Raw genomic sequence first — 12,086 nt, 5'->3', positions numbered from 1 at the left:
GTGTGTGTGTGTGTGTGTGTGTGTAAAGACGACAGTAGTACAGGTAGAAAGTACCTAAAAAACACATAGTGTGAGTGATCTATAGGAAGGAATTTTCCACTAAAACCTTGTGTTTATTTTAATTTGAACATTTACTGATGCTGAAGTGAACTTTGTTCAAGTTTTCTCCCGCTTGTTAAAGTTGAAGTAAGCATTGTGAGTGCAGTGTGAGATCACTGAAAATATTGTTTGAAGCTGAACAAGGCAATATTTATTAGACCAAAATTTGTGCTGTACATTAAAGAAACACAAAATGACTTTTGAACTAAAACATTTCTCTGTAAATGCTGCTGTTTTAACACAGAAGACTGAAAAACAGTGACAGATTTGCCACAGGTGACTCAAAGTACACTAAGAATCTGCATATTCTGATCTTGCAGGAATGGCATTACATCGTAACAACATGGAGTTATTTACCGCATTTATCTAATGGCTCATCTACAGTAACTACACTGTTTTATGCAGCATATCTGAAATACAGTTACGTTTCTGTATGTTATGAGTACTGTGTAATTTGCTGGTTATTAAGGTATGTTACATTGAACTCCTTTATAGAAAAAGTCATGCTGTTATTTTCATGTGAATGGAGACCATTTAGTCACATTGTTAAAAAGAATAAAATAAACATTTTACACCTTCCTATGGATTACTACCCAGTTATATACTTAAGTTCTACCAGATTTATGTTCATCATCTAGCAGGAGTGGCCTTAGGTCAACTGGTGCCCTAGGCAAAAGGCCTCCACAATGCCCCCCACCATACCACCCGGTGCCCCCATCCTGGTCTAACTACCATTAAATAAATACTGGAAAAGCGCCCCTGTTAGAGCGGCGCCCTAGGCGGCCGCCTAGTTGGCCTGTGCCTAAGGCCGGCTATGTCATCTAGAATGCTACTGAAACATAAAAAAACACATATTCTGATAAAGTGAGCCTTGGCACATCTAGTATACTCATTCCCCACATACTGGATGACATATAGATGCTTCTTAAAAATGGCATATTTATTTTTTTACTTCATACATAATAAGAAGTGCCTCTTTGTCCATCCACCAACCTGTTGAATTTTGTCACTGTTTTTGACAGTGCCACTTCTTGTGGAAGCAGTTTCAGTGACTCATCATCATTTCTGTGAAAAATATTTCTTCAAATCTCCCCTTGCTTTATGAAACTGTGTCCTCTTGGGTTCCTCTATCTCTTTCTGAAGCACTGTACTAACCTGGACCTCATAGATTCCCTTGAAAAACTTAAAGGTTTCCTGTCCTACCTCCCCCTCTACTTTCACGCATGTATTGCGCACATTAAGTGCTGGCAGCCTTTCATAACATAACCTCTGGTGCAAACTGTACACCATTTTTGTTGGCCACCTTTGTGTTGTATTTATACTATATCCTGGTGAAAATGAAGTCTACAAAAGTGCACATAATGCTCTACATGTTGTCTTACCCATGAACATACAGGGATAACAAGGTTTCTTATACTACAGGCGATGTTTCATCCTGTGCATGCCACCATTCTGGTTGTTTATTTGCTGCTTTTCAAAGTGATCGCTTACATCACCTCAAACAATTGTATCCAGATCTCTCTGTGCAGGTTATTTGTTCCAGGTGCACTGTTTTCTTTGGTGCAATGAAATTAAGTTGCCATGTGTTAGAACAAATTCTCCATCCTGACATGATTTGGGGGTTGAGGTTAGGGTTAAGTTCCAGACCTTGTGTACTCTAATTTATACAGACATTGAAAGCAACTGTTCTTGGTACTTAGACCTGTGGTACCTTGCTGGTAAATGCCTATTCAGCTAAGTAAACTCTCTTATGTAAGGCACTTTGCAACTTTTTTTTACTAATTCTTCTACTCAATGACCTACTGCAAGGCTGTCCAGTTTGTCCATCAACCTGTACTACTGTGCCAAATGCCTTGCTGTGATGCAGATCACATCTTCAGTCCCTTTAGGTTTCTGATTAGTCTATTCAGTCAAAGAAAATATGATGCTGTTAAGCTTTTAGAGGAATATAGCAATGCTGTTATTTCACTGTTTTCTATATGGCATAAAAGGTAAGCAAATCCTTTTTAGCAAATTTTCACACTGCTTCGGCTTCACTTTTTTTTATCTCTGCACCTTTTTTTTACATTACTTGGTTGATTACTTTGCTTCTTCCATTCACATTTCCAGTGATGTACTAATAAGAGTTCAGACACTCCCTCATACAGGAGATGTTTCACCAGAACTGCATCTACTATATGAGTAAAGCTAAAGCAGTTCACTTTTGGGAATTAGGGATCTCAGGCAGATGACTTCAGTAAGTTGCATAATGTTAAATGCTACAGAATCACTGTGAAAAGCATTCTTAAAAATACAGGATTTTCTTCCTCAGTGCTTAGCAGTATGAAAGAGTGCCTTCAAGTTCTGTTTATTACTGCTTGACTCACATAAAAATGCATACCCTATCAATACATTTCTGCAGAATCCTACACAGACTTACTTCATGCCCTGATTTAAGTGTCTATAACCTAGGCTGAATAATCTGAGTAGGTGCTGCTGCTGAATTTATTTTTTTTATATAACACTTAACTTACTTATTAAATGAGGAGATTTGTATAATTGGCATTCCTGTTCTGATGAAGATGCTTACCAACATATTTTCTGCACTGCAGATGCACTTCCCAGAACTGAAGTCTGTGGTACCACTTACTTAATTGGCTGAAATGTTACCCTCAGCAGGCAAACCTACCCTTAAATGTGACACTAAGATGAGATGTAACTAAAGGAGCTGTCAAAATACATGGCATTAATGTGTATGGAAACAAATACTTACATCGTCCACTTCATCCTTGGCTGCTTTGCGGGTGACAACTGCCTCTGATTTCACACTTACAGTAGAAAGAGTAGGAAAAAAAATGAAAGCACTTACTAAATAATATAATTTTGTGTCACATCTTCTATTAGTAAAAGCATTACTAAATGTTTACATCAAGAAATGCATTGTAATAAAAATGGCAACTGTGTAACAGTTAATTAAAAAAAAATAAAACATAGTATGGGAAGCAATCTCAGATATTACCATTCAGTGATAACCCTGCACAACAAAATGTGCTGACTCAGTCTCACACAAACACAATTACTGACCATCTCTATTCTGCTATGATAAGTATTCAGCATAATACTGGTAGCTCAAGTCAGTAAAGAAAATGTCTTCAAACATACCCTGAAAAATAGAGGAAACCTTAAAGTCAACTACTTGTGTGGAAATGAGCTGCCGTAGGACAAATAGAAATATAGTCAAAATGGCACTTCATGCTGGGTGGCATAAAATACACAAAACAGTGCTGATTTTTACAGCCATACATTTCAGACATGTCTGTCCCTTGGAAGAAAACAGAGTGAAACAAATAAGAACTCCTCAATCAGCATAACACTGGTACCGCTGAAGACTACATAGAGCTTTCAAGCAATGTCATGTGACTTGATTTGTTTGTTTGTGCATGTATGTCACTTTTAGCTTAGCTTAACTAAATAATCCTTTTTCAGACACAACTTAATATACTAAAAAAAAAACTATTAATTATTGCATTAGTAAATGTGGAGGTTAATTATAAATCCAAAGATAATCACAATAATGAACTAAATTTGTATCTCCTGGTATTACTAGGTCTTGGAACAGGCTGCATCTGTGTGTCAAGCAGAGTAGTTCTTTTTTTTTTTTTTAAAAAAGAAAGAAACATCTTTATTAAATTATCACTTATGACGTAGACAATCATACGTTTATATAAATGAAACCATCTTGACATCATTTTAGTTTTCTTGTCATCATCACTTTTCACTTTGATTTATAGCATTCTGCTTGTGCTGAAATACTCCTTCAAATCAGGTAATCCCAAGCTACCTTGCTCTTTTGGAAGGATCAGCTTATCCCACTTGACTCTTGTCTTCTTCCCCTCCCAGATAAAATCCTTCAACTCTTTATTAATTGCTAGCTACAACTTCTCCTCTTGTTGAAAAAATATGCTTAACCTATGTATAAAACGAAGGTGACTAAAAACATTCTGAACGCTTGTATCTTGTCATATATAGCCATAAAAACAGAGCTTCTAATTTCTCAGTTTCTGTATTATCTTTTGTTTGGTTTCATATCCTAAGCTGCCATAACAGAAACCTTTTTAATCCATACTAATAAGCATTTCTTTATCATGTCCCCATAAATGCTGGTATTGCTGAACTAATTTGTGTGTGGGTGCATAGTTTACAGCTACTGCCTTTGCTTTATCTTCATTAATTGTGTATCCCAAAAAGACATGAAACTGTCTCAGAATGTTCCACAACACTGATATGTCCTATTCTGTTTTTTTCAGGTATAAAATAAAGCTGCAAAAATAAGAGGTTGAAGTAGACTGTTTGTGGAAAATTATTACACAGTGTACACCAGGCAGAAGAAAAGCAAATTTATTCCACTAATCAGGGAATATCAAAAAGCAGGTATGATATTCAAACTTCTGTACCCAGCTATCTTCAGAATATTCTTTTCTGGGGGGACAAAATCATTTTTTGATGCAGGATGTGCTAAGGAGAAAATACAAAAGCTTGTCCAACACAAAGTGAGCAGTGAAACAGCAGGAAATTCTGTTTCTTGTAATAAAGACCAGACAGAGACTGTGCCAGTGAAACCTTTTCCAATGTTTCAACAGAAAATGCTTGAGAGACAAAAAAAAGCACAATTGACTAGAACCAAGATTACATTGGGAATGAAGCAGAGACTAGACTTGGGAGATGGAAATTAACAGGAACAAAATCAACAACTCAGAAACTGACAAATAAATGTGGGATTACAAATTATTAATTATATTTGTGAAACATGAAAGAACAAGAAAACCTAGAAAAATTGAAATTTTTTGACTTTGTTAAACTTGTAGGGGCTCTAAAGCATATGCCCCACTTCATGTCATTAATGTCTGGAAGAACACTTAGGAGGGGAAGTGGAGGGAGGGAGTTAACATAAAATTTTATTCTTAACAGTAGTTTTTTTTATAATGCGTAATATAATTTGCATGCTATAAACTAAAAATGTCTCAGTTATTTTCAAGTATATTGGTGATACTAAAGTAAACAGGTGCCCCTGTTTTTTTTCCTTCTTCTCTCTTTCGCCTTGTTCAGTTTTATGAAATATGGGTAATGCAATGTAAAGAAAAAGAATAAAAGAGAATGGTACAAGAAAAATTGAGGTGCTTTTTCTCATTCTTGCACACTGGAATGGCTGGATTAAGGCCCTTGGACTGATCTAGTAACATTTTTTAAGAGAAGTTTAGATGTAGATGAGGTTCAACAATTAACACTTAACAGTTAAGCTAGGAGGAGATAAGATAAAAACAGTGACCTATAATCAATCTGCAGGAAAGTCTCCTGGAACAGATGGTATTCCTGTAGAAGTTTAGAAGCTAGGAGAGAAGAAAGTGGTACAGATCTGGAATATTTTGTTTAAGAGTATTTTGCAAGGAGGGGAAGCACCAACATCCTGGAAGAAAGCTTTGGTGGCTGTAATACCTAAAGGGGTAAAGACTCATCAGACCCAGCTTCAAACAGGCCCATTTCAAAGTGTTTATGTCTATAACAGCTAGAATGGCAAAGTTGTTGCCACAATTGATAGATATGGATTAATGTGGTTTTCTGGAGGGGAGGCAAACATTTGACAATTTTACTAGAACAATGATGATTCAGAGGGAAGCAGAATGTAAGATGGTAGGTCTTTATGCAAGGAAAGCATTCAACATAGCAAGCTGGGATTTTATGAGTAGGTCAGTATAAGCACTTGCATTCCCTGAAACAACAATAGGGTTAATTAGGAGGCTATATGAGGCAAATATTAAAATGGGAGGATTCCTCTCTAATAAGTTATGCCCGAACAGAGATACCCAGCAGAGGTGTCCACTTTCCCTTTTGCTACTTGTGTTTTATTTAGAGCCATTGGCAAAGACAAAAAGGGACTCAGAAATTCAGGGATATAACTGGTATGGCAATTAAGAAAAGTTGGCTTTACTTGCAGATGATACTATTTTGTTCATGATAAAACCAGAAAAGGACATCTCAGTGCTGTGGAACACAGTGAAAGAGTTTTTTTTTAATATAAAATTAATAAAGGCAAAACTAAGGTTATAGCTAGCTACATAGTATGTGCCCACACATAAATTAGTCCAGTAATACCCATATTTACTGGGACATGATAAAATTAAGTATTTAGGAGTATGGGTTAAAGAGGATACTATTATGGCAGCTAAATACACATGGGAATAGACTAAACAAATTAAAATACAAAAACCCAGAAACTGGAAGCCCCTGTTTGTTGATATGGATAGCAACATACATACAATATAGTGAACATGTTTTTAGTCTCTTTAGTTTTACATAGACATATTTTTATCAACCAGAGGAAAAGTTGTGGACACTAATTAATAATGAGTGGAAGGATTTCGGGGAGGGCAAGAATCAAGTGGGATAAGTTGATTCTTCCAATGCAACAAGATGGTTTAGGATTACCTGATTTGAAGGGATATTTTAGAGCTACAGAGTTAAAGCTCATATACATAAGACAATCAGAAGGCTATAATTTAAAGTGGAAAGATATGATGATGAAGCAGGGAGAAATTCAAGAAATAATGAGAGAATAGGATTTTGGATGCATACTGAAAGGAGAACAACAAACAGTCATACAGAGTATTACATGTATAAAGAAACAGAAAGTATTTATGAACTAAGGCAACACGAGAATGGAAAACAGAGATTTTGCTAGTAGGGATGACTGCAACTTGGGGCATACAGAATAGGCAGGGGGGGGGGCTGGAATTTTCTGGAGAACACTGGAAAATGAACCAAGGTACTGGGAGCAAATAACAAGAGAGAGAAAGATAATCAAATGGAAAGAGGCCAAAAAGATATCTGGACTGCAAGCTAAAGACTGCCTTGCCTATCAGGGACTTGATACCAGAGTATAGGCAAAGAGAAAAAAATAGAGGAATCCTAAATGGAAGACCAGCACTGGTAGAGTTTTAGTTGAATCTGGAACCAAAGTTGCGATTAAAAGGGGGTAACTAATAGGGCATATAAACTACTGCATGATATAGGAATAATATGATTAGGTATATAGAGTGGATAAGCAATTAACAAGGAAACTATGGGGGGACATATGTATGGCTCCCAAATATGCAACAAAGTCTAGAAGATTTAGTATTTTTGCTTGGAAGTGCTTGCATAGGTATTTTTATAAACCAAGAAGGCTCCACAGAATTTTTCCTCAGGTAGACAGCAATTATTGAAGGAAGGAAAATGCTACCATTTTAAAACAAGTGTCACTGTCATTATCAACTCCCCTTTTCTCACTTTGCTATATGGGATTAGGGTGCCTCAATTTACTGTCACTCTTCTACATTTGTTGACAGCCATGGCTGACTGTTACAGGTCTCTTCTCACACAATCCACCCATATTTTGGCTGGGCATCCATCTCTTTTCCTTCCTTCTTCCTGTCTTTACTAGATCAACTTCAGACTTCCTACACATATGACTGAACCACCACAATCTTCTCTCTTTTTTTTTTCTTCTTCTGCAAAACTAGAACTACTCTGGTGTAAACTCTCTTCTCCTTATTTCTTTCTCTGTCCCACAATATGCATCCCACTACCATCCTCGGGCAGTTTATCTGCATCACTTCAACCACTCTTGGCTGCCCTGGTTTCACTGCACTGTGCCATAAGAAGGCACTGGTCACACCACTGTTTTGAACACCTTCCTTTTCAGCTTCATTGGCATTATTCTGTCATACATGATTCCTGACACTGTGTGCTAGTTTGCTGCAGTATCTTCACCTCAACTTCAACCCCCCCCCACACATACTTGAAGCTGATGACCTGTTTCTCTAGCATCCCTTCTATATTCATTTTGAACTTCTGATTTTCACCATTTGCTGCTATGACCAATGCATTCAGTTTCATCCAATGTGTCTCCAGTTTAGCACTCTAATCCCCAATCATTTGTTGGGGTACCTATTCACTACTTGTAGTGCCATATTGCCTTGCATACTGTTGATGCAGGTTTTGCCCTCTTGTTCTGGTATTTGTGGGACTATTTGATTTGGGAAAATATAATAAGTTCTGGACTACCAGGTCCCTGATTGCTCAGAAGGCAAGTCATACGTCTCATCTGAGGAACATATATGACACAGAAAAGAGGAACAGTGCTTCTCAGTCTTTCCTAGTAGCTTTAGGATTATAAGCCAATGATCTTCTTAGTTAGGAAACTCTGGGGTCTTTCCAAATGTCTATGTCTGCTGAGGTACATTCCAAAGGGACAGTCTTATCAGTGAAAGATATAAGGGGTCAATAACACCCAAAAGAGGACTGAGCATGTGATTAAATTAATGGTTGCTCTCAGACATCTACAAATGTAGTAGAAATCTAGTAGAAATTTACCAACCTCTCCCCTCCTGCTGACTACTTTCTCTTGCTGTCAACAGATAAGACCCAGAACACTTCAGCAGTCACGTTGTATAGAGGCAAATAAGACTTTCACCTTTGAGTGATGGCCTTTGTAGCAGCAATTAACAAGGATATTGGAAGAAGTTTATTGGATGTACTGCACTGGTCTCTTTTCATATAATTAAAATCTACTAAAAACTGTAAAAGAGTCACCTAAAATTAATTTACCTCAAGTTCTTTACTAGAAAAAGCTATTGATACAAAATATACCAAAAAATAAACTACAACTGGCTTAACACATTTCCAGCATGATGTGGAAAAAAGGAAAAGTATTCTTTCTGCTGTCAAATACAATCAGAATATGCAGAGTTCTGTGTAAAAATCCACCAACTAGGTGAGGAGATTATGTAATGAATGGATTTCAAAATCGTCTCCTGATCATTATTCGAGGGGGCTTTTTCTATTTCTTTACTCATATAACTAGGAAACCATTTCTCCTGATTTGTCTGCTCATCCCTTAACATAATACAGATAACATGAACAGACCTGTCATGTTCCAAAATGCTGTCTCAGTATATGACAAGAGAAATGGAGAGATTAATTCTTCCTTGGTGCTTAAATTTGCTAGTTTACTATTTAAATAATGTGCACCAACTATTTTATTAAACCATTCAGTCTGGTATCTCGACTATTCGCCTTCACATGATTTAAAAAACAATTGAAGTGCACTTCTTTTTTTCAGGTACAAAGCCTATTAAATTAATTTAACAAAGAATAAATCAATTAGCCATTCAATTTAAATAGACATAATTTTGCAAACAACATATATGGTGCTGAGCAGCTGAAATTGTTTATGTTTTCAGCAGTTTTTTTTTTTAATTTTGTGTTTATTATATTTAAATAAGGTCAAGCTTGTCTACAGTGAAACAGATCTCTACTTTCAAAGTTGTACTCCAAGTCATCTGATCTGTGCAATGTAAATGAGCTGACCCCACACATCTAAATCCCCATCAAGCTACAATGAAGTCTTTAGAGTTAAGGGAAAGATAACCAATATTCAAACCTACAGGGTCTTTTAGAAGCTAATAATAACATAAAGATCATATTAAAATATTGGGAATGGCTGAAAGAGACACATTGTTACTTTCATTAGAGTCCTGATGGGGTGACATCCATAGGTTACTGTTGTGCTCTGCCCCCCCCCCCCCAAAAAAAGAGACTGCAAAGATTGTGTCTGAAAGTCTTTCTAAGTTAGAGAGATCATATCCAGGCAACACAGAAAACCAGTTCTCATAGAAGCCTATTAAGCCATGCCAGATTACTTACTGCTAAGCCTTCTTGTTCATTAGGGCTATAATGAGAAGGGCCACAAAAACACACTACTGAAACAATACATTGGGAATCCAATATGGGAATCCTTGTAAACATAGAAGAACTTGGGAAACGGTATCGTTTTGACTGCTGCTATCTGAACCACTGTAGGAAATTCCAAGGAAAGCCAGGAGCTACTCTCTGAGTGAATGAGCTCCACTATGATGACATAATTTCAATATCTAAATGTACAGGGGGCATCCTCATACTCAAATATTTAAATATTATGAGTTCCCAAAACAAACCTGCAATTCTTCATAAATCCATCCGGTGGGATAACTCTCTGCCCTATAATGACCAGTTTTACCAAATAAATTCTGTATCTAGACTGGATAGCAAATAAAGAATCTGCCAAACCATACATATTGTTATGTGCAGAGAAGATATCATTAGTAAACAAACAGCATTATTTCTCCAACGGGTCTCAGACATACATTTGCTGGAATCTGAGTTAATAAAGATTTCAGAATGGAGGCCATTGCTTGTGGGTAGTGATTAATAAGAAAGGGGCAAGGGAGTATTCTAAGGACTAGTCACCTAACCTCTAGACTGTTGGAGGCATCCCCCCTGCACCACGTAAGCAATGGGTGCTAACTCTAACACTGATGCTACACCTCACCTTAAAAAAAAAACTTCCTGAAATACTGCCACTTGCCACTACACAAAACACACTCAGTCACACAAACACACACACTAAAAACACTACACCTATCCCCTTACTTAACTATGACCCTAACCCTAAAACAGATACACTACCTCACAAACATTCACTACCAAACCCCAACCCTAACCATATCAAACACACAAACACTCTCATCTCCTTCAAACCCCATTTACTTGTTTTGACAAGACACACACACACACACACATTTTGACTATTAAGCCACCTGTACATTTGACTTTAATCTCCACCCCCCTAGCTCTCATAGACCAAAAAAAAAAAGATATATATATGTATATGTATATGTATATGTATATATATATATATATATATATATATATATATATATATATATATATATATATATACACACACACATACATATATACATACATATATACATGTGTATATATATATATATATATATATATATACATACATATATACGTGTGTATATATATATATATATATATATATATATATATATATATATATATACACACACACACACACATACATACATACACACACACACACACACACACACACACACACGTATATTATTTATATATACACACACACATAATACATACATGTATATGTATGTATGTATACACACACACATACACATACACACACACACACACACACACACAGATGTGTGTTTGTATGTATACATATAAATATATATATACACATATGTATACACACGTATATATAAACACATATATTTAGACAAGGTAGATTTACTGTACAACAGTAGTATATTAGTATTCAGAGGAGACAAAATCAAAATTAAGATCCAGAATTACCAAGTGTGTTCATACCTTCTACTGCAACACTCCCGTTCCCAGATATTAATCCACACAGTACACCATCAATGCCTCATTATTCACCCACAATGTCACTTCAGCTTTTATAATGTGATTTTTAGGAAAGATGGTGATGACCATCCTAGAAATTACCTCTTTCTGCATTAATTTAGCCACCAGTACTTCTTCTGCAAAATTAAAGTGCTCATATCTCAATAATTCGTAATGTCCAATATAGAATGGATGTGTCTCTCAGAAGGGCAAGATTTTTGTAGAGTGAACTAGTAGCCACAGAAAAGAACCTTGAACATTTCACTTGATGTTTCAGAACACTAATATCAGCAGAACATATTCTCATATTCTATTCAGAAAAGCCTGTTCCAAACGTATAATTCTGTTTCATTAAGACTGCATGTATCGCCTCTACCCCTCTGTATCCCTTTATGTGCCCTCTTAAAGAACTCTTGCATGGATGTTCACATAACACTTCCTTGCTTGCTAGTGAGTTGCAGCTGCTACCAAAATAAAGAAAGTTGCTAAAGAAACAAATGATTAACTATAAATAGCAGGAATGTCCAGAACACTTCAAGACTACTAAACTCATTTTCTTTGAACCAAAGAAAAGTATAAATAGGAATGCTGCACTGGCCTCAATGGTAATGGGAGGAGTAATCACTTTTTATTTAGTTCCTGTACTCTTACTATGAAAGGCAAAAGGGTATAATATACAGCATATCAACATATTAATG

The 12,086-nt window shown here is 36.2% G+C and overlaps 1 protein-coding gene across 1 annotated transcript in view; it reads right to left on the bottom strand.

The window, feature by feature from the left end:
- MAPK8IP3 (mitogen-activated protein kinase 8 interacting protein 3) overlaps positions 1-12,086 on the bottom strand; it is a 3,746,918-nt gene that overhangs the window by 1,739,204 nt on the left and 1,995,628 nt on the right. Inside the window, exon 12 of the mRNA XM_044088957.1 lies at positions 2,852-2,906. Within this exon, the coding sequence (XP_043944892.1) occupies positions 2,852-2,906 (55 nt within the window). The remainder of the gene's footprint in view (positions 1-2,851; positions 2,907-12,086) is intronic.

Source organism: Protopterus annectens, chromosome 12.part0, assembly GCF_019279795.1.
Source record: "Protopterus annectens isolate FY-2018-M chromosome 12.part0, PAN1.0, whole genome shotgun sequence".
NCBI classification, from domain to species: Eukaryota; Metazoa; Chordata; order Ceratodontiformes; family Protopteridae; genus Protopterus; species Protopterus annectens.
The sequence above is the reverse complement of the archived record's forward strand: the minus strand, read 5'-3'. Positions and strand labels throughout refer to the sequence as shown.